This window comes from Mytilus edulis, chromosome 12, assembly GCF_963676685.1.
Source record: "Mytilus edulis chromosome 12, xbMytEdul2.2, whole genome shotgun sequence".
NCBI lineage: Eukaryota > Metazoa > Mollusca > Bivalvia > Mytilida > Mytilidae > Mytilus > Mytilus edulis.
The window spans coordinates 43,763,807-43,789,297 of NC_092355.1; the positions used below are offsets into that span (position 1 = coordinate 43,763,807).

Genomic DNA, 25,491 nt, shown 5'->3' on the forward strand with positions numbered 1-25,491 from the left:
TGTAAACCAAATTTGACGTGTTATTGGTGACCTTCATAATGGTAAAGACCCATTTCATGTCTGCCTCATTTTTGCTAAATGTTGATGTAAAGCAACCAACAACCAATCATGTCTGATTACCAGTCCCAAACATTGAACTCCGTAAATTGATTCTTTATTTGATTGAGAGTGAAATTACAGCATTTGCCTTCAGAAATATAATTTAATTTCATTGCAGATCTTAAATCATAAATTAACACTGTATTGTTGAAGAGTGGATGCCGACCTCTTGGTCACCTTTTGTTTTTGTGTCATTGGTTGCCGTCTTTTAACGTTCAGTAAAACAAACTCTCTTCTCAAATATAAGGATATGATACTTTTTGATTTTATACAATACTTAAGGTAATATATTTTAACATTTTATCCATCGATAAATATTCAAGGGACATACTACTGAAACAGTAGTGGTCTCAGAAGTGATCTTAAAATGTTAAACTAAAACTATAAACCAACGAAACAAATAAAAACAACATCAAGGGAAATATAAAAAGAATGACTTCAAGTGAAAAACAAACAACAGCGATCAAAAATAATATATTATACAAAACACGAATGCAACCACTCAGATATCTGAGTAAAATCGGACCAAGCTGTTTCTTCTATCCACATTTAAGGAAGGGTCATATCAAGTGACAACATATCGTACACTATAATATCACGATGGCTCTTATCTAAACCGATGACATAACAATAGACCTAAATAATATCACGAAATACAACACGTGAAATTTAAGATCAAACATAGCAAAAATATTCCAAAAAACATCATTAGATGTTATAATATACAGTGCGGTCTAGTTGCAAATATGCGCATCAAAACATGATACATTTCATGTTTTGAATAATTACACAATGCATGTAATTTGCTAATTTGATCTGGCTATAAATGCACTCTCAGTCACCTTTTATTAAAAAAAAACGAATGCAAATAATATTTGAACACACTATTTAGTTACATAAGCATACCTAACCGTATATTGTAAATAAGATTAAATGTATATAACAATGTTATGTAAATGCTATGAGTTGATCTCATTTTATAATTAATTATACATATCTCCAGTATTGATTCGGCTATGCCTTATATTTGTTGCAGTATTATACGTTGGGTCAGATTCGCATCGTTCAGCTATACTGCTATCGTACAAATTATTTTCCATGTTATCTTCTAGAAAATTTGGTGTAATATTCATCCTGTCATATTCACTTTCAACTTCGTCTGCGGAAGCTACTACAGGGTTAAGCCCCACTTGTAAAGGTGACGGCTTATTGTTTTTCATAACAACTGCATAAACATCATTCGGCTTCTTTCCTTCCTGTTCATTAGCAATTTCAGCTTCCTTTGTTCTCACAGAAAAAGGCCTATCAGCACGTGCCCCTTCATCTTCGTAAAGTTGGTTCACTCTTGTGTTATTTGAACGATTGTTTCTCTGGTGATCCTCATTTCTAATTTCAATCTGTTCAGCATTTTGGTTTTTGGTCGAAGCTTCTTTTCTCCTGGCGGCAAAAGATAGAATGACACTTTATGTATACCTTTGTATAACATTATATTATTAAGTTTGAAGATAAACAATATAAAAGAGACAAGCAACTGTCGTCAAAGCGAAAGCTTTGGTAAAGAACTCACACATCACCAAAAATGAGGAAGAATTGAGATATTCTGGACGGTTGGTAGTTTGCTGACCACAAGTGTCATCCGTCGTCTTTGATAATAACAAGCGATCAGTCATAACCGTGGAACGGAATAGGAATTGTCAATATCCGTGTTTTCAAGTTACACAAAAGTCATATTTCCATCAGCTGTGATCAAAGCATTAGTGAAAGGTTCCGCAATTAATCATTCGTCGATTATATTATTTTTCGGAATTATGTGTATGGCATTGTCCTATAATATAAGACTTTGAAGGATCATATCATTTACATTCAACGTTTTTTATTAGATATTTTATTTTATTATTAATGTACATTCTCGAAGATACAAATGTATATATTATAGGACAAGTGTACCTTGTGAGCGATATTTAGATCAACTTTACAACAGATTATGTGAACATATAGACTAATCAAATGACGCTTCAAATACTAAACCAAGTTCCTAATTTTTAGATAATCCAAAATTATTTTTTATTTATGATGATAAGAAGCTAAATTTCTTTAAAATATTTTTATATTTTTACTTGAAACATTTAAATAATTAAATGTTAGGTTTAAAGTTTGGGCCGTAATAAGATACATTGTATACTGCGTTTTATAACAATTGTGTATTTATAGAATGAAACAATATCCAGTCGATTATTGGATTTTTGTTAAAGGCCTGTAACAAAATATACTTGTAACAAAGTGCTACGTGAAAAGTAAAGCTATTAATATAAGGCAAATTAAAAAAAAAAATTTAAAGCGATTAGTGGGAAATTAAATTTGATTAAATTGAAAGATATGTAAAAGATACATAACAATTTTATATAAAACTTGCAAAGAACAAAATATAATTTCACGTATTTGTTCTTCGATTAAGTTTTTGTGATTATCTAAACATTTTTAACATGATAAACGTTCCGCTAAACAAGATACAGAAAGACAGATTGTCAAGTAAAACGCTTTTCTTGTACACGACGTTTGCATGCATACATCAAGTTTATCATAATGTATTGATATAGAAATTATGGAGATGCATTTGACAATTATGTGATGTACCTGCTGTGGTTATATAGCTCCAAATAAGCTATTGATACATTCAAATGTATAGGTTTGATTCACGAGCACGATATTTATATATAATGGTATTTGCATGCAACAATTTGGTTGGACACAAATATAAACAAAAGTTGTTTAATACAATAAAATAAAATTCCAAACAATCCTTACAACCAATTAAATAGCAAAACATCCTTGCAAAAAAAGGTATTAAAACAAGATACGAAAAAAGTAAAAGAAATGAGCAGACAAAAAGATTCCATGAATGAACGTCTATTACTCAATTTATTTCACTTGACTGGGCGGAGTTTAACCGGTTCCCTCTTAATAAACCAGTCCTTCTATAGATAGGTGTTTAAGGATAAACTCACCAATGGAGTTTCCAGTAATTGTTTTGTAAATTCCTTTGATGACACTGATAGGTGATTTGAAATCAGTTATAATTATAACGGCAATCATCCATATCACACACATCTTCAAATAGACTATCCCTATGCAAATTAAACGTAATTTCAGTTGAAATAACATTGGTAATACCATTTGCACTATTTACCATCGAACATGACATAAAATATATACTTCACAAGTAAACCCGGTTTAGACAACCAGCCAATACACGAATGCTGCATTTTGATTGGATGGCGGCATTTATAAAACAAAAGTCGCATTTGTCTTTCTAAGACTGAAGAATGAATCAAACCTGAAAACCAGTACGTATTATTAGCAAATATAGCTCTTAATCATACACCATAATAACTAATTTTAACGTTGAAAATTGAAATATTGACTTCAAAACTAAGGTAACACGTACCGTAATGCAAAGATTACAACTACGATAACGACGACAAAAATTACCAAGGCGCCTAACACTCCACCGACAATTAAACCTAAAAATAGAAATAAAAGTTTATACTTTTAATTGTATAAATGCAGTGTAACTTAAAAGATACATTTCAGAGGTAAATCAATCTGAAGTACATCTCCTGCTTTTGAAAATAACAAAATAGATAACCACATGACTATAAAAAAAACACTGATTGAATAAATTGTCGGTGTTTAGTTTCACGTGAATAAAAAATGTATCTGATTATTGGGAGGAAAATCCAAAATCTATGGATGTCATGGACTGATTTGTGTTCTTACATCCTCATCGTTTACGAGAGTTTACAGTAAGTCATGGTAAGCAGAAAGTGGAACAGACTTATTAAAAGTTTCGTTCTATCTTTATGTCTTTAATATAACCTAACCCTTACTCTCTTTTCGTTTAACTGATTTGATTCCTTAAACTTATCCTTTTCCTGTTGAAATATCTATATTCGTTTTCGATATTTGTACAACACAAGACGTATGATTTTTTTTATATTTCGCAGCTTCATTTTCAGACAAAGCCACATAACTCTTTATTCCAATATAACTAAAACAACAATTAACCTATAAATGCAAAGTCCATTTGAGCTTTAGTTTTCGAATGGTTTCCAGCAAACATCGGAAATAACATAATTTAGAAATACTGTCAACACCATACTTTTATAAACAAATATATAATTATGTAAAACTTATTATGTAAAATATCATCACACAAATGTTAGTGGTGTTACCAATATTTGAAGTTGCTTGGTGTTCTGAAATTGCTGTATAGTTCCTGTTGTCATTCTGCTTTACCATAGTGCTGGTTGTACCTTGAAGCACAGTGAACGAATTAATAATCGTTTAACTTGACCTTTTTCCCATAAGCATAAAATATTAGTATTGGAATGTGTACACTATTATGAAGAAGAAGAGACAAATAAGACTAAATGTTCGATTGTGTCAAGAATAACCAACACCCCGAGTAAAATTAATATAGAACTCAGCTATCTTCTATAACCTTAGATAAAAAAAAAATGATAATGATACTTTATTAAGCATGTAGTTAGATCTAGAAAATATTTCATTTTCATTACTGTAAGGATCTTTGTGTTGGGGTTTTAAATCGTTAAACGTATTACTCGATTTATTTCTCTTGACTTGTGGAGTTTAACCGGTTCGCTCATAAGAAACCAGTCCATCTATAGATAGGTGTTTTAGGATAAACTCACCAATGGAGTTTCCTTGTATCAATATTAAGATCTGTCAAATGAAATTCTAGTTTATTTTAAGTTTTTATATGTTTAAACAACCGTTGTTTTCCATTTTGATCAAGAAATGATATCGTATTGTCATATATTTCTTTATTTGTTTGCTCAAAAATGTCCAGTACTAAACTGTGCACTTTTGATGCCGGAATGGAAGATTTCAGATTGATTAGCATAAGAACATAACAAAACTAATTTAGGGAGGACATTTATACGTTTCAAATGTGCTTTTTTAAGTGTAACCTTGTAATATTTATTCTGTGTTCTGGATGCATAACGAGTTTAAGATCATTACTATCAAATCATCATGTATCTATAATTTCAGATTTATCTGTTGAAATAGGTTTTTGTAATTTAATACCTTTTGTCCTTATATTATGATTCAGATGTTTCAATATTTTGGTTTCGAACATTACTGAATGCAGATTAGTTTTCAAAGTGTGCACCAGGTGCAGTATAATAAGTACCGTTAATGTAACACTAAATTCAATAATCATCAAACATTCAAGATTCTGTAAGACGATGTCAATTTGCTTGCACATTTTTCGGAGAAATAATTATGGAATGTTTTTAAACAGTTTCTTCTCCAGTAAGGTGTAATTTCTATCAGAGACTAATGCAAAGATAATTAATCCGCGGATTGGTTTTGCTTTCTGTTATTCCCCTTGGTATTTTATCACCAGTTGTTGCGGAATACTGGCTTTCCATAGAAGTCTATAAATGTAGAAATAAGTATTTATGCTATGTGTGTATACACTGTACAAGTAAACAGAAAATGTATGCCTACGATGAAAGCTCGTGTCTGTCATTTTAAACGGTATTTGATCTTCATGTCTTAAATATTTTATGAATTATGTTGTTTTAAATTTAATTTACAGCAAACATTCTAGTTAACTTGATTTAAGTCAGTTACCTCGGATGTGAATCATTTTAATGTCTCTGTATGTTGTAATATATTTTTTCCATAAAAAAATTAATGATCGCATATCATTTGCAGTTGACTTCAGTTATACTTGTAGTCTGTCGTTATTACCAACCTGTAACTTTGTCTTCGTTTGTTGCTCCTTCATAATAACCACAAGCCTTTGTTGATGTAAAACTATATGTTCCTTGGATCAATATTGCTGAGTTGATAAAGGTTTTTGTTCTATCTGTCGTCGTATTGTTCAATAATGCTGTTAAAAGAAACGACCCGATATATGTTATATTCCTTATATTGACTAAATTTAATTAAAACTCAATTTACGTTTATTTCAACATGTTTCGACCTTGTATGAAAAACAGAATTTGAATTCATATTTCTGAACAAAGTGGAACAAACTTTAATTCAATGAAGATTTAGTCAAAAAGACAAATTATCCTCGGTACATGAAATGCCGATAGTCATTTATCAATGTATCAGTAGAATCCGCCAATATACATATTCTGCTAAAACAATTATAGAAATTTAATAACTTATTTATAAATATATATGTATATTTACTTACTAAAAGCACAAAAAAATCCATCCGTCTTACTTTGGCAAGTAGTATTTGCTAGAATTGACTTAACTTCATTTTTATGGTTACCTGTACAGCAAAATGATTGGCACTCTGTTACATATATGGTCTTTCCGTCTTAAAAGAAAAAAAGGAACATATTACAGAGATATAATTTAACTGTTGGTCCATTGATTTAGACATTTCCTATGAAAATATGAAGTTTGAGATTCACAATTTCCATGAAGATGTAGGATATGATACGTCAATAAAACATCAAATCAACAACAAAAAATAAACACATTTTGCGCATAAGATATGACTCAACCCAATCAAATTCCAACCCCTTCGAAAAATTCACAACAAATTTTACAACAAACGAGGGTATCACCAGCCCAGAAGCCGGTACTGGCATGAAAATACGTTTTTTTTTTGTGTTATTAAAATTTGCTGTTACAAAATGTTCGAAATTATTATAAATTAAGGAATGTATCTCCCTCATGCAAAGCTCTGATTCTTTTCACGGATTTGGCTATACTTTTTTGGACCTTTTGGATTATAGCTCTTCATCTTTTATATAAGATTTGGATTTCAAATATTTAGGTCACGAGCATCACTGAAGATGCATGTATTGTCGAAATGCGCATCTGGTGCAGGAAAATTGGTACCTTTAATGTTATTACTACCACTGGGTCGATGCTTCTGTTGGTGGACTGTTAGTCCCCGAGAGTATCACCAGGCCAGTAGCCAGTTCTCTGGTACTGGCATGAAAATACGGATTTTTTTGTGTTATTTAAATTTGCTGTTACAAAATGTTAGAAATTATTATAAATTAAGGAATGTATCTCCCTCATGCAAAGCTCTTATTTCTTTCACGGATTTGGCTATACTTTTTGCGACCTTTTGAATTATAGCTCGTCATCTTTTATATAAGATTTGGATTTCAAATATTTTGGTCACGAGCATCACTGAAGAGACATGTATTGTCGAAATGCGCATCTGGTGCAGGAAAATTGGTACCGTTAATGTTATTACTACCACTGGGTCAATGCCTCTGCTGGGGGACTGTTAGTCCCCGAGGGTATCACCAGCCCAGAAGCCAGTACCAAATGAAAATACATTTTTTTATATGTTATTATAATTTGCTGTTACAAAATGTTCGAAATTATTATAAATTAAGGAATGTATCTCCCTCATGCAAAGCTCTGATTCCTTTGACGGATTTGGCCATACTTTTTTGGACCTTTTGGATTATAGCTCTTCATCTTTTATATATGATTTGGATTTCAAATAATTTGGTCACGAGCATCACTGAAGAGACATGTATTGTCGAAGTGCGCATCTGGTGCAGGTAATTGGTACCGTTAACGCTATTACAGTTGTTAAGGTTCAATTTCGGCTTTCCTTTTTTTATCGAGTATGATTGAACATTTAATTCTTAATTTGTAAATGTACTGGGCAAAAGGACCAATGCCGCTGATGAACCAGAAACTTACAATAACTAAGTTATAGCAACAAATCATCATATACTTTTTCCATCATTGTTCTATGTAGGTATGATATCAGTACGTTAGTTCATGGATTATTTTAACCTTGGTATTTTGTAATCAAAGTTAAATATAAAGAAAGAAGATGTGATATGATTAACAATGAGACAACTCTCTACAAGAGACCAAATTACACAATAACTAACAAATATAAGTCACCGTACGGCCGTCAACAATGAGCAAAGCCCATACCGCATAGTCAGCTATAAAAGGCATCGAAATGGCAATGTAAAACAATTCAAACGAGAAAACAAACGGCCTAATTTATGTACAAATAGTCTGGTTTCAGTGACAGAACATTTGCACATGCATGCAAAACAAATTGGGAAAAACATTATAAAAGTACCAAATGTAAGTTAATTGTTAATTGTGAGATCGTCATAAATTTAACTGAAATAATTGATATTGCACGTAATAAAATAACTGCAAGTTATTCTCGCAGTAATGATTGTGGTGTCATTTTAATAAAAGGTGCGTCAGTTGTTTGTTTGTTTTTCGGGGGATGTTTTTTGGGCGTTTTATATTCAAACCTCAAGTTAGAATGCAGTGACAGAACAGTGTGCACATGGATTCAAATATTTACCAAGCTTGTGTGTCCAGACTGAGTTTTCATTTGTTTTATAATTCCCAGTCCAGTATGTTGATCCAGAAGAACTATAAATAGAATCTCTTGATTGATTACAATTCAATCCAGCATCACGTATTTCTTCAATAGTCGCCAGTCTGCCACTTTCATTTTTGTTACAAAATTTCTGTGCGTCCAACCATGTATCTTGATGACAGTAATAATGTACAGAATTAACTGAAAAACAAATAAAACATATTAAGGAATGATTGGACAAATAAGTGGGTTTTTTTTATGTATACCATGTAATATGTATCAATATTCATTAGTATTGTTAAACATTTAGACCCACATCGGTTGTCTTTTGCTAGCTGGCTCTCCTTGATTTAAATTTAGGGAGGTCTGAGTCAAAGACTTGGTACTTGATGCTTCTCGCTTTATCATATGATATTTTCTGAGTAAAAATAAACACTTGTTGAAACCTATGATGACTTTCCTGGTACAACGTGACATGTCTCCCTATTAACTTATTTTTTTAGTTCACATGTCAACATTCTGCTCTATTTCATAGTCTCGTTCAATGTAGGGTTCATTAAGTTGTATGTCCTGAATATTTATGAAAATCTTTGCTGATTTTAAAGTGAATACAACTTATTGCAGTTGTTTATTGTTAAACTTCACTTGAATTGAGAAAAACATATGGAGAAGATTCGCGAGATATCCACACACCAAATAAAAAAGGATAACAAACGGCGGCCAAAACTGAATACTTGTTAAAGGCGTACATGCCATATACAATTAGTATCAATTCTAAACTATCGTCAAAATCGTTTGTATAATATGTCATATAACTGTGAGAAAAGAAACAATTATATCATAGAACCGTTCTACGGTAAAGCTATTAGAATCTTTTCTGTAGATTAAATCTGACAGCGTTCTTCCATAGCAAAATTGTCAGGGTCCGTTTCAAAGTGTTAGTCGAACTTTTCTGACGGAGATCTTCTAGCATAATTTAAAAGCGATAAGAAGAGATATCTACTGTTTTTTCTTTAACACAAAAACCAGCAACTGGCATAATGTAGTGGGTTCATTTAAATCTGACATCATTTTGAAAAAATGTAAACAAGGTCGATTAGAAATCTAAGATGAAGCAACAACATTACAGGGCAAGATAGACAGCATCAACCACTGTCAATATACCAGGTTAAGTACAGGAACAAATGTATTAAATCACGTAGCTTTTGTTTAAAAAAACAGAATTGCATATGCAATTCTTAAATGTTCGGCAATTTGCAAAAAACTGCAATACAAATTAAAATAAGAATACATTCAAATGCAATTAATTGTTATGTTCAAATTGAGAAATGTATTCTATTAATGTATATTTGTATCACTTTCATCTAGAACTACGTTTTTCTTATTTCAAATTTAATAAATCAAGTTATAATTATAGACGTCACTGTGCAATGTATTTATTAAACATTTAAAATACGCATAAAAAAACTAAAAATCTTTATAAACGAGAAAAGAAATAGTCAAGTATATTAGTAAAATCACACAAAAAAACTGAACTCCGATGAAAATTCAAAACGGAAAGTCCCAAATCAAATTGCAAAATCAAAGGATAGAACACATTAAACGAATGGACAACAAATGTCATATTCCTGACTTGGTACAGGCATTTTAAAATGTAGACAAAGGTGGATTGAACCTGGTTTTGTACCGCTAAACTTCTCACTTTTATGACAGTCGCATTAAATTCAGTTATTTTAAAAACGATGCTTGAACAAAACAGATATAATCGGTAAAATAGTCAAAATATGGTTACAATAGTCAAGGATTTGTAGTAAAAATACAAATCCTTGCAATAGTCAAAATATGGTTACAATAGTCATCACTGTGTTACAATCCCAAGACAAATAAACATATACAAAAAACACAAAAAGCATCTATCAAATTAAACAACGCATTTCTTCTTTCGCGTGTGGGGCGTTAGAAAATGCAAACGTCACAAAAAAGAAATTTTGTCGTTCAATGTCTATTCAAAACAATTATAATTTCACACGGACAATGATGGTATGCACGGTTATAAAATCAAAAGTTATGTTAGAAATAATTACAGAAACAGACAGGGATTAAAAATTATCCAGCAGTTCTTTAGAACTTTTAAGAATCCATATAAATACTACTACGCGAATAGAATAAATTTGGCGATTGTCGTTCAAAGTATTATGAAATTTATAATAGAACAATATCATAATGACATATAATAGAACAATAACATAATGCCGGGATCTTTGAAAGTACAGAGTCACGTTATAAGAAACAATAAACCACAAAAAGTCGCATATACAAAACACACCAGCAAAAATGAAAGATACTACATACACATTGACGGGATGTATAAGTACCGAGCCACGTCAAATGGATGTCAAACAAAACAGTTCAAACAGTAAAAGTAAAATTAATAATTGAACAAAGACAAATAAAAGAACAATATAACACGTAGATAAGATTATAAACATTATAAATGAAATATGATAAGTAGAAAGTTATCGAGAAGGAGTAAAATATACCCAGAGGTACATACATGCATGTGACATAGCATAAGAAACAATACAGATAAAAAAAAGATGAAAACATAAAGACGTATAAAAACAGTTAAGACCAAAACAAAGTTGGGTAATACGAACTCCAATCAAAACTAGAAGTGATCCGTAGTGCTCTGAAAGGATAAGCAGATCTTATTTCGTGTCAATCATATTCACTTGTAGTGAACCATAGTAATGATGGGCTGATTGGCATGACTGTCGACATGACCTTTCTTGACTTCCAGTGACAAATAATCCATGGGTACTCTGGAAGAGATCATCTTAATAAATCCAAGAGGTAAGTTCTCCAAAGTGGACCAGTTGAAGGATGTGAAGGTTAGGAAACTACTGTAATAAGGCAGAACGTTGGATAGGAAAGCAGTTTGAGTTGCAATAGACAATATCCAGGCAAGATGTTGCAAACAGTTATTAACGTGCAGAGAGCTGGACACTTTCCCAAGACGATGGATAGTATTTAAAATCCCCCTTCCAACCGATTTTCTTGAGTATTGTTATTAAAATATCAAGCGCTCAGTAGATCAGACGCTTCTACTCAGCATGGATTTTGTTGCCGCCGTTACCCCATTCCATCCTTTATTTCAATCTCGTTGTGTATCCATTTCTTTTAAAGAGCGTGAATACTAAACAGATATTTCATTGTAGTCAAGTATATAACAGGTCGAATTTTAACTTTTTTCATTGTATATTATTATTGTAACTTTGTCAAAACATGTGTATATGCCTTATCAATAAAGTGTATGCATGTTTGCAGTTTTATTTACTTACCGCTTATTTTCTGCTTAACAAAAAGAGAGATGAGAAACAAATTTAAAACCGAAACCAATCTCACAATGTACATCTTCATCGAGTATAATCTTCCCATTTACGAAAGTTAAGATTGTGTCCTATAAGTTCTTTACATAGTAAAAATATATCGGTATCAGTTTTATCTGCATATGGCGAGGGGTCATGTCAGAGTGGAAATACGAAACTAACGTAGTTATCTATAGCTTTGCAAATGTTTAGATACGTGTTCTTTTATTTAGTATTTTCCAATTATAATTGACTTGTTTCCCTTAGTTCAGGTTTGTTGCCCGAATTTGTTTTCGATCTATGACTTTTGAACAGCGGTAAAATACTGTAACCTTTATTTACAATGCATTTATGTTATATATATATTATATATATAGCTTACATACATCATAGACAATTTCCGGTTAGAAACGAAAAGTTTAGATATGGAGTAATGATTGGTCCTTTTTAAACTACCACCTTATTTAGAAAAAAAAATAAAAAAATATTTAAAACGAACCACAATACCACAACTTCATTCAAGACAAAGGCATTTCTACCTCAGGAATATTTCCCAAGCCGCAACGTGTGTGTTTTTATTATATGTTTTTTCTGCTCTGAATCCATCTGATTAGTTAAACCCTTGTTAAATGATTTTTATAATTTTTTCTTATATTGTACTATTTTATCTAAGTCTAAAGTTAGAGGAAGGGTATTGTACCAGAATGCTCGTTTAGTCCAGCCACAATCTGTATATGCCTGCCCCAAGTCAGGACCCTGTAACTCACTGGTTGTCGTTTATTACTGTATATTATGATTTCGTTCGTTCATTGTTTGTACATAAACCAGGCCATTACATTTTGAATCATTTTAAAGCTTACTAATACTATGCGGTATGGATTTCACTCATTGTTGAAGGTCGTACGCTAATCAATAGTTGTTAACTTCTATGTCATTTGGTATCTGTTGTAGAGTTGTTTCATTGGCAATTAGACCACATCTTCTAATTTTCTATACAGCCAGCAGATAAACAATTTGAGGGTAAGATTAGAAGTCTATGCATATTTATTTGTATTTCAACCTTATTTCAGACAAATTTCCTACAGGCTACTTTTTATTGCTATACATTCTGAGTGCGTAATGATATCAGTGTGATAGTGTATTTTCTTAACAGCACTTCTGTTTTTGTTATTGGGTCTTTCCACTTTCCCGTGGAAAGACCTATTAGTTTTCTTCTGATTATTTTTCTTTTTTTTCCGCCTAATTTTTTTCCTTCGCTGTTTTTTGTTTTGTTTCACAAGATGTCGCTTAGATATTTGGAATATGATATCGAACAGTTTATACGCTTTTGAAACTGACCCTGCTTAACCAAGTACTTTCCCATATAAGAGTTATCTCCCCGAACACTTTTTTTCTTGTGATCCCTAAGGCTTCGCAACCATATAAGAAACCGACAAATTTATTTTTCCAAATTGCTCGTTATATCCTCAGAATGTTATTTTTTATTTTGACCGAAGCCGTATGTAGATTCCATATGAGAGTTATTCCCCCTTTTGTATTTGATATAAGTGATATGCATTTCTATCTTGAAAACCATAAGTAATAAAGGCCTAGAGTCTTTTGATTTGAGATCCTTGGTCCAAAAAAATGAAAATAAGGTCAAGGTCAAAGGTCAAGGTCATATTATAAATTTTGATTTTGGCTCAATTTCACTTATTTTCAAAAACCGTATAACATATTGACAAATTATTTTTACTAATTTGTTAGTTGTGACATCTTGTAACACTTAAATTTTAGTCGAAAGGGTACGAAGACATTTGGTGCCAGTTTTCCCCCTTTTACATCTAATATTAGTTGTATGGTAATGTAACTCATCAACTATATCGAGTAGAGGCCTAGAGTGTTTTGTTTTGAGATCCATGGTTGATGACCTTGAAATTGAGCTCAAGGTCATATGTAAATTTAACGTTCTAGATTTTGACCATTGCTTTTACCTCAAATGTATATATGATAAAGATATTGGACTTTTTAAATTAGGTTGCAAGCAATATGACCTTTACAAAAGCAAACCGGAAGTGACTATTCTTTTTACTAAATTAATGTAAAAGTATATAGAACCATATATTTTTGGAATCAATGTCAAGTAAACTATCAAACTAAACCTGAAGTAACATCTTTTAAACCGGAAGTAAAAAAATATCTCCCTTAATTATACATTTTAGTATAGAAACCATACATCTTTTGAATCTGCTTTCAATAAGCTGTGATTGGACGCTGTCATTACATTTAAACCAAATTTTAATATTTTCATTTCAAAATAGATCCATACTGATGGAAAGACCTTCAATTGTTCTCTGAACAATTGGTTTTTATTTAGTTATTGTTTAAATTACTAGTATTTATAATAAAACAAAAATGGTAGCGTGTTTTTGTGAATATATGATTTATTTTGGCGTCATTACTTTAACATATAACATGTATAAGAAATTCATTTGCAAGTTGTTGCAGGGGCAGTACATTTCTAGCATTTGATATTCATGAAATATTTGAAACCTAAAATGCTTGTTTACTATTTACGTAACCACCAACATTTTAAAATCAAATGTGGATAAAATAGTTTTGAAATTACCCCTTTTACACATTAGTTTCTTTAAAGGATCGATTATTGGATTTCAAAAATTGTAGTGTCACATTTAAATCATAAGATATGTTATCAAGGACAAAAATTTGAATCTGATCAAATAAACGTTACATGGTTTCTTAAAAATGTTAGTTTTAAACATTTTTGATAAAAATAATATTTTCATAATGATTGCAACGTGCAATGTAACAGATACCTCTATCAATTACTGAAACAAATTCAAATTTTTTTTCACATTTATATCTTATATTTTCTATATCTTAACTTTTCCACGGTCTCTTTTTTAGATAGTGTATGCTTTTGCGACTTACTCTGATTAATGTAACATATTGTGGCTTGTTCTTCAAAAAAGTCTTGTATAGGCTTAAACTGTTCAATATAAATTAAGGGTGGTGTAAAATACTTCCGTGCTACCTTATCAAATAATTAAGCAATATAACAACACATGTCTCTATTATCGTTTTAAACCTGAAAAGTATTAAAATCCTCAGCTTACAATTTAAATTTATTTTAAATTCTTTGCTTTGTCAACCGGTTTTACTGTTAATGTATACAGAGTATATTTTGTTTGAAATTTTCCTTTGAAAATGTATAGTATTTTGTACATGTTGTATGAGTAGTTTGCTTTTCTTTTATCGGTAAATATTGGTGAAATTCTAGATGCTTTTCTGCGAGTAAAGCTTAAATTCGATGTGATATAAATGATATAAAAAATGGAATTGCCAAAATTTTCTTTATTTGTTGTTACTTCTATTGGGTATGAACATGAGTAGCAAATTTCCTTCTTCATGATCCTCTTGCACTTTTGATTTTCAAAACTTTGAATGCTCATTGAGTTTATTTTTGTTGATACCATTATCTGGCTAAAATTTCTCTCAATAACGTTATAATATTTTTCAAAAGTACCAGGCTTATAATTTAATACACCTGACGCGCGTTATAAACTCGTGTTTATATAGAAACCGGATTCAAAAAATTAGGGACACAGCTGAAAATATTGATTAAGTTTTTGCAAGAAATGAAAAACAAGATTTTTATGTGCATGTTTTGTATTTTTAAATGTTGGATAATAACAAAAAAAAGACAACCAGAGACTCTTTGGATTCCACACCAAATGTATGAGGAAAATATGTTAGATATATTGGCCAGCAAAGATATCTAATTAAGAGCTGTACAAAAGAACAGGACAAAAAGATTTATTGACCAACATAAAACAACGGAGATTCATATGGCTAAGACACACCTTTAGGAAAAGACCAGGATACCATCACAAAATAGCTCTGAAATGGACACCATCTGAAGGTAAAAGGTACAGAGGGAGACCAAAAGAAACATTGGTAACAAACAAATATTTTCTATGCTGTGATGTTATCCTTTTGTTTCAGAAAAAGGGAGAAGGTTTTGTACCATTAAAACGTGTAATCCCGCTGCAAATGTTTGCACCTGTCCAAAGTCAGGAATTTGGTGTACATAAGTTGTCGTTTGTTTATGTAATTTATACGAGTTTCTCGGTTTTTTTTTTATAGATTATACCGTTGGTTTTCGCGTTTGAACATTGAACGACAAAATATGTGACGTATATAATTTTATGACGTCAGACACGCGAATCAATGAATGTGTTGTAGATAGATATTTTTGTGTTCTGTTAAATTGGACCTTTTAAAATTGTTACACAAAGATGACTGTTGTACCCATATTTTGACTATATTATTTATTATGTCTGTTTAGTTCACTCATCATTGTAAATATAACGGAATTTGATGAAACTGTCAACAAAGTGAGAGGTTTAGCGCTATAAAACTAGGTTTAATCCACAGTTTTCTACATTTAAAAATATAGTAATACGACAGATCTTGTCCATTCGTTTTTTGATATGTTTTGTCATTTGATTTTGCCATGTGATTATGGACTTTCAGATTGGATTTTCCTCAGAGTTCAGTATTTTTGTGATTTTACTTTTGAATAGTTTTACACTAGTAAGTTTGGAGCCCTTTATAGCTTGTTGTTCGGTGTGAGCCAAGGCTCCGTGTTGAAGGCAGTACCTTGACCTATAATGGTTTACTTTTATAAATTGTTATTTGGATGGTGAGTTGTCTCATTTGCACTCACATCACATCTTCTTATATCTATTGAGAAGGACAGTCTAATTTAGAGGCATTTGAAAGACGCGGAGTGAAATGTAGAAGATTGTAAAGGACAGACAACAGTGAAGAGACCTGGTAGCAGCCGCAGCCGGCATAAAGAGGATTAGTTAGTTAGGTTTTGTATTTTGTTTCAAGTTATAAAAGTCTTTGCGATAAATTGCCAAATTTTGTATCATTGGATGCTATGTATATATCCAAATGTGCATTTAAATCATTATTTGTATATACTTATATGCAAATAAATCATGCTTACAAGGGGTGATATTTACCCAATAATACCAGTCGAAAGGTACCAATTTCCATAGCCGTTAGTCGAGGGAAATTTGATGAGCTCGAAACCGGTATTTTTTAGCAAATACCCCTTGTAAGCATGATTTAATTGCTGAATTCTAATGGATGTTCTTTGTATCCATCTTGACATCAGGAAGTTAATTGTAATCGGGTATATATTGAGTTTTTTTTGTATTTGCTGCAGCTGTGCTATTTGCACAGTCAAATTACATTGGCATTATAACCATTTCTGATCCTTTTAGATGTACAATCACTGACCGTATATATATCTCTCTGTTTATGTTAACCTTGTTCTCGTCTGACTTCTACACAGTGAGTCATTTTGCTAATCAGTTTGTTTTTAATTTGGACTTCTTTTGTGATATCTTTAACCTTGGGGAATCGAATACAAATGTTCTATGATGTCGATTCATTTGTTTAATTCAGTTGCAAAATACTTGGAATTTGGATACTCATCACCATTGTCAATATTGTCTCCCGTTTATTTGTATTGTAGTCCTGTTATGTAAAGTTGTCATTTTAATGTTATATTTAACATTGCCATTAAAGCGGGAGGTTTGGCACGCCACAAAACCAGGTTCAACCGACCGTTTTTTATTTCCTTAAAATGTCCTGTACTAAGTCAGGAAAATGGCCATTGTTATAATATACTTCGTTTCTGTGTGTGGTACATTGTTGTGTCGTAGTTCTCTTATATTTAATTTAATCAGGGATGTCAACGAGTCCTCAATTGATACACGATAATGTTTTCAAATAAGAACAAATTCGTGTCGACCCTCAGAAAATGATTAAATACATCAATAAGTTCCCTTTATAAATACAACACAGTATGAAAGGTTTCAACAGAAAAAAAAATTGATGATGAACGATTAAATAAATTCATAAAACACATTCAAAGCTAACAAGTAGTTATTGTTGGCATTTGTTTTTGTCAGTAAAATCCATATGGGGAATCGAGCTTCGTTCTCATCCCTTATTGATTTTACTGGCCCCATGTATATCGTATAAGGTCACCAGCACACTATGTAACTATTTTAAAATATTATCAGGCAATAATAATCATATAGTAACTTAATATGAATTTTCCTACCTCCACATAACAAATCACAATAACAATTGCGAAATACCAAGAAATTCATTACTGAAAACTTATGAAAAAGTATCGACAAAACAAATAAGCAGTGTCAAACACAGTGACATCAAGTTAAAAGTTGTGTATCAATGTGATATCCGCGTGCTTAAAATAATTACACATACAGATTTTAATTAAGGTGGTTAGTTCAGATCTTGCTAATGACAAGAAGACGCACCTTCACTCTTAGTTTCCAAATTCATCAATCAATCAACAAATGCAAGCCGACACTGACACCAATATTTCGTATATACAAAATTGTGTTTATTGATAATATTACTTGAAATCTTTATATTCTATCATACACGTCTTCATTGTTTTGTCGACTATGTATCATATCAGTTGCTGTATTATAAGTTGGGTCAGATTCACTTCGATCAGCTAAACTGCTATCGTACAAATTATTTTCCGTGTTATCTCTTAAAAATTGTGGTGTAATATTCAACATGTCATATTCGCTATCAATGGCTTCGTGTGAAGCTATTTCGGAATCTAGAGCTCCTTGCAATGGGGATGTCATATTGTCTGTCATAACAACTGCATACACATCATTCAGGTTTTTTCTACCATGTGAATTTACCATTGCAGTCTCCATTATTTTCTCTGCAAAAAATCTACCTGCATGTGCCCAATCTTCTTCGTATTGTATATTGGCTGTTTTATTATTTGATGTTTTTTGCCTCTGCGTGTCCTCATCAATTGGAGAATTTTCCTTACTCATTTCATACGGTTCCATAGTTTGCCTCTTGGTTGCAGCTTTTCCTCTTTTAATAGATAAAATGACACTTCATATAAAAGTTTGTTTCGAAACTACCAAAGGACACGCATCAACATTAACAAAAACAAAATATTTGTCATCAACGTACTACACAGAAACCTAAGGATAACACAAACACAACCACAAACTGAGACACATAATCTAGATGGTAAGTAGTTCACATTACACTGGTAGTAGCAGTTATTTTGTTGAACAAAACAAGGAATAAGTCATACCGACGAAGAACAAAGAACGAAATTATTTCTATCCGAGGTCATAAGAACCAGAGATCATTTATTAGTAACAATGTTGGGACTGATAGAACTTGTGAAACACTTTTCTAAAATGTCCCGTCCTAAAGCTCAAAATGCTTTGCATTGTCTTAATTTAACAATAAGGACAAAAAGTTATAAATCATCTCAATCAATTAAAAGGCGTTGGTGATGAACGGCGGCTTAACGTCCAGTGGCAAATTGCTATTCATATTCAGGACATGAATATGTTAATGTAACATTAGTATTAACTATGCGTTATGCTAGACCGATACAGTGAACAGGGTTTTTTAACGTGCTAGTTCACAAGCTTCCAGTCCACAGAAAGACCTTACGGACATATTATGCTGACTCCGAGTCGACAAGTTACTCCTTAAAGCCTTGTGCTTAGCAGCAAATAACAATTTTAACATCTTTATTTGTGGTTTGATCCCTCAATCGCCCGAACTTGAGACCAACACGCTACAACGAGAACATACTCAAATGACAAACACATTCGTTTCAAAAAAGAAACCACAAAACAAAATAGATTCTAAAAAAATCAACGTCTACCATCGGAACTATCACTTTTGCCAACAACATCGAATGGTTTATTCTTAATTCGATGGTGGCATGTGTTGACAGAAATACATTTGTGACAAGCTATTTAACTTATCCCAACAAAATGACGCTTTTTAAACTGGAGATATGTAAAGCATACGAAAAGCATTTTTGACAAAAACATCAATAAAACAAATAAATTAAAAAATTAAATTAACATGTATTATTATATTTACTTCAAAACTAAAAAGCGAACACATACCTTAATTTTATGATTACAACTAGAACAACTACACCAATAATTGATAAGGCGCCAATCACTCCTCCGACAATTAAACCTTAAAAGAAAAAAGTACATAAGGTACATGGTCATAAAAATGGCCTGAGTAATTTTATGAATATATTTCACAATTGTACATAAAGATCCTATTTTTGTAAATATAGCTTTCTCATTAGACATGAGGTAGAGTACATGATTACGTGTAATTTATTATCACATGACGATTATTAACGAAAATATTGCTATAGTGTTCTGTCATCTTCCATTTTCTAAAATTGATGTTGCAAATAAAGTATAGTCAAATCCGTTGCCAGCAACAGTGACTTTAGTGTTGGTAAGTTGTCGGTCTGTAGAACTTAGCGTGAGACAAAAATCACTAAATTTTTTTCAAAACCATATAATTAGATCATCTGTTTCTGTTCAAATTTTAAATAACGGTAAATTATTTTGGAATCTATGCGTAAGTTATGTTAAAGTATCGGAAACAAAGTTAATATAATGAAAGAATGTTGAACATTCCTATCATAAAATAATATTGTGAATTCGAATGCAGCTAAGAATGAAACAATTCAGTGATAAAAGACAATAGTTTTATATGTACATTGCATTGCGTGTTGGGTCTATTCACAGATATCACAATAACTTCAACAGTATAACACTTTTCCATTAAAATATGTTTACTTGAAATGAATGCTCGTACATATCCAGCTACAAACACAGTACACATTTCAGAACCATTACTTTTCAAATTGAAAGTAGTTTTTTCTTGTTCAACTATTTTTACAAAAAGAAAACGTTATATAAATAAGGCCGTTAGTTATTCTCGTTTGAATTGTTTTACATTGTCATTTCGAGGCCTTTTATAGCTGACTATGGGGTATGGGCTGTGCTCATTGTTGAAGCCCATACAGTGACCTATAGTTGTTAATTTCTGTGTTATTTTGGTCTCTTGTGGAGAGTTGTCTCGTATGTAATTCTCCTTATAAAATGTTTGATTTGGACCTCAAAAGTTTTCTATTCGAGTGTCAAATAAAATTCTTGTAAACGAAACACAAATTATTATTTAAAAAAAGCAGTGTTATGATTGTCAATAAGACAACTGTCATACTAATGACTGCATTTAAGCAATTTAGATTCACTGGCCCATATATATAAACATGTGAATCAATTTGAAGTAAAAACTAACCTCGTCATTTAAGAAAAAACGTTAAACAAAAAAGCTCTTTACAGAACGCATCGGCGTTAAACATGTTCGAAAGTGTTCAACCATACCATATCTCAATCTAAGAAATTAGATGTTTGCTAGTAAGACAAAGGAATCATAACCCTTTTCAACTGTGATTCAGATTTTTAATAACGGTTTACAAAATCGTTTAGTAACATGTAAACTTGAAGAACAGATGACCCCAACTTTATCATGACAATAGTTAACAAAGACATCATGTTTATAATTTAATACGCTAGACAGCACGTTTCGTCTAAATAAGATTCATCAGTGACAAAACATTTTTCCATCTATAATTGAAGTCACAATACTCAGAGGAGTGCCATATTTATTTCATACTTGTTATCAGCATCACTCTGAAGGTGTTTGGAATATTTCCGTCTTAATATGGCAAATAACCATCAATCAATTAGGAAAATCATGATAACATTCACAAAACTTCCTGAATACTGTGTGAAATGGGTAATCTGAATATGACTCCTTTCACATGTCTTCTCTTCAAAACGTTTTCATTTCAATGATACATTTTTGACAAACTAACACGTGTTTCGTCATTTTTTTGCGATGATATAATATACTTTCTTTCTTATGAAAGCAAAAAGCTGCAGAAGTAAAGATTTCGTTTCAATAAAAGCAATCAGTTTTTAAAACTCTTATATATCAAAAAGTTTTAAAACTTGAGGTATATAAAATATTCCTACTAAGAAGTATTTTACCAATATCTGAAGTTGCAGCGTCTTCGGGAACTTCTGTGCAGTTCCTATTTTCATTCAGCTTCACAACGATACTGGTTGCAGTTTGAAACATATTGGATGATTTCATAATTCTTGTTACCGACCTTGTACCTGATAACAAGGAACGTAAGCCTTATAATTATGTTCACTCTAATTAAGGAAAGACTGTAATATTTTTCTGTATTTGAAGAAATAACATTTGGTGCACACTGAATAACTTGCGTAGCGGGTTATTTAACAGTGTGCACCACATTTTTTATGTTTATCGAATAGACAGAAAAAATATTACAGTCATTTCTTATAATTTAATTCTAAATTCCATTTTAAACCGTAGAAAACCATAAAAAAAACGTTGACGACGTCGCGGTCACATGACTAAATTATGTCTATGGGCTCATAACAAAACAACGTCAGCCAATCAAAAGACGCGTTACATCCAAAATTAAATTATATGAAAATGGATTGATAGTTGATATTTGCACATATTAGCTAGTCAATAGAAGAAAGGATATAAGGTAATGTATATTTCATAATTAAAACCATTCATAGAAGCGCTTGGGATGAATGTTTTTTTGGATACATTGGACAGTCTAGACCTTGACAAAGGAACGCACTCTTGTTAATTGTTAGTGACCACATATTGCACTTTAAGTGTCTTTTGGTTTTGGAATGTTAGTGTGTTGCTCTGGTAATGTCAAATATCCTTCAATTTTAGTACTAAATCTCAAACAAACTTTAAATTAATATCGTTATCAGCAGTATTACCGTTACACAGAACAAAACATTATAATAGTTTTAGTCTGGACATAACTACCAACCTGTAACTTTAAAAGCATTCGCTGTCTTTCCAGAAGAACCATTTGCCTTGGTTAATTTAAAATAATTAGCAGCCGTATTGAATTGTGTATAACTCCTCTCTGTCGTCTCATTGTAGGATGATGCTGCTTGAAATATTGATACAAAAGGCTATATTCAAAACCATATTTTTTCATATACAAACAGTTCTACTGGTGGACTATCGTTCCCCGCGGGTATCATCAGCTCAGCTTAGTTAGTACTTCAGTACTGACATGATTAAACAAACTAAACTAAAATTGACCGTTTATAAATTTCGTATCACCAGCCCAGTAGTCAGCACTTCTGTGTTGACTGGTGTTATCATGTATATGTTCATAATAATAAATTAGCTGTTAACATTTTTTTTAATATTTGAAATACTAAGATTTTTATTCCTCAGGGATAGATTATCTTAGATGTATTTGGCAAAACTTTTTGGAATTTTTAGTCCTCAATGCTCTTAAACTTCGTAATTTATTTGGCCTTTTAAAAAAAAATTTAATCGAGGGTCACTGATGAGCACTTTGTAGACGAAACGCGCGTCTGGCGTGAGTGTATTTTTTGTCCTGGTATCTATGCTGAGTGTATTTTCTACCTATGTAATCTCTGGTGATTTTCAAGCTATGGAAGCCATTTGTAAACTTGTGAAACTTTTAATGAACATTGACTTGATGGTTGATTTTCAATGTCTTCAAATTTTTGTTACTAACGTATGTGTCTGTTATAAACATCACCTCTGTAGAGGAATCGATTTTTTTGACTGATTGTTGTATCAAATATAGTTAACTTCAGATTAGGTATATGGCTTAAAAGGCTATCGAATTATTAATGACTGAATTGAGATGAGCGAATTTGACAAAATCGCAAATTTACTAAAAAAAATAATATCACACAAAAAAATTTATTATAAACAAAAGAAGAAATGCTTACCCAATGTACAAAAGAAACCATTTGTCCTAATTCTGCATGAATTATTCATTGAAACTGCAGAGACGCCTGTTTTGTCATAACAGCGGTATGATGCACAATGTAATACAGTGTTTTCTTTATCAAAACCATCTAAATAAGCAAAATATACAAATGTATAATTAGCCAGAATACAGTTTAAAAAATAGTTCTCGTAATATCTTGATGTGTATCAAATACATTGACAATATTTGAAGGACGTGTTTACACTTTTTTGAGTCGTTTATTTTACAAATATTTTATTCTGAATAATCATTATGTCTATTTTTATTGAAGTTAATTTCGACTAAGAGTTTGTCGAAGAATGCTTGTTATAAATTAAAAAAACAGTTTTTATCGTCTCATCTGAACACTTTTTTCGATAAATATTATATATAAATTAATTTACTGGGATTTTATCATTGCTTGTCAAATGTTTTCTTTCAATAAATTCAGATAAAATAAGACAGCCACCAGATAACACATATAACCAGAAGATATAAAGAGGTCAACATATAGTTACTGACAATCACTCACGAAAATCAACGCTTATCCATTGTATCTATATAACCTATAAGCTTTATAACTGTTGTTTACGCCACCGACGCCGGATAGTATACATAAGTTTCGCTAACTGCAACTTTCGTCGCAGGTGAGACACAAATCTGGATATCTTGATAGGGCTAAAAACGAACATTCGAAAGCGTACAATGAATAAATAACTAAAGAATTACCATGTAATACATCAGTGCGTAAAACAACTCTGTGCATTGGTAACCAAACACCATTTCGGTCATGTGGCATTACTTTGCAGATTTCAGACAAATTTCCTGGGATATCATATTTGCAGTGTTCTTGACTCGAAATCCAGTTCGAAGTTCTATCAATGTCTAAAGTACAATTAATTAAATCTAAATGTTTGTGACTATACATTGCTTCGAGCTAGTTGGCGTTAGTCAGGATTTTTACAGCCCAGTAAGTCAATGTTCTCGGTAAATGCATGATGTTCGATAATTTGGTTAGAAGACTTACATAATAAACACATATTCTGATAATTATGAGAACAAATAAAAACAAAATAAAATAACAACTTTTGTATTATCGACAGGTTCATAAAGGATATGTGTTAAAAAAAAGTTTTTATTGTTTGTCTTTTGCTGTTTTATTTTTTGCTCATGATTTCTCAACTTTGTCTCCTTTTATAGTGTATATCAAAAATTCGTTTAATACACATGATGTATGCATCACACCAGAACAATCTTATATTCGAATATTTACCACAGAATGTTCTTCGCTCATCTTTACAAGCAGCTGTGTAAACCGTTGGTTTATGCTGACAATTAACGTAAACACAGTTTTCGGAGCCATTCAAAGTCTTATTCTGTGTAACTATAAGAAGTTGAACCATATATACACATTTTGATATTAAACCTGGTAACTATCAACACTAATATATTTTTTGTACGTCTGATGCGCTTTTCTAGATAAACCTTCATTATATGTACGCTCACAATCAAATATTTTAAAACATTTATAAGAACCGCACTTGTTACCGGGTTTGTAATAACATGAGCAAAACAATGGGTTCATAACTCTTCCGGAGCAGTTGAGATCTCCCTTTGTTTTTGCAGGGGGTCGTGTTGCTTAGTCTATAGTTTTCTATGTTGTGTATTGTGCACTATAATTTGTCTGTTTTTCTTTTCTTTTTTAGTCATAGCGTTGTCAGTTTATTTTCGATCTATGAGTTTCACTGTCCCTCTGTTATCTTTCGCCCCTCTTTTAGAGATCTTTAAAAGTATGTAAAGCTGTGGCGTACAAATTAAAACAAAACAAACATAGAATGTACTACTTGAAAAAGAACATAGTTATACTT

At 31.6% G+C, this 25,491-nt stretch overlaps 1 protein-coding gene across 1 annotated transcript; it reads right to left on the bottom strand.

Annotated features, from left to right (window-relative positions):
• Positions 1–825: 825 nt before the first annotated feature.
• On the bottom strand, positions 826–8,646 carry LOC139497101 (uncharacterized). The gene is made up of 6 exons (XM_071285157.1): positions 8,456–8,646; positions 6,335–6,463; positions 5,885–6,022; positions 4,332–4,412; positions 3,545–3,620; positions 826–1,536 (listed from the first exon to the last, which is right to left on the bottom strand). The coding sequence occupies exons 4-6, from the start codon at positions 4,396–4,398 to the stop codon at positions 1,083–1,085; spliced, it is 597 nt and encodes a 198-aa protein (XP_071141258.1). The 5' UTR covers positions 4,399–4,412; positions 5,885–6,022; positions 6,335–6,463; positions 8,456–8,646; the 3' UTR covers positions 826–1,082.
• Positions 8,647–25,491: the final 16,845 nt, after the last annotated feature.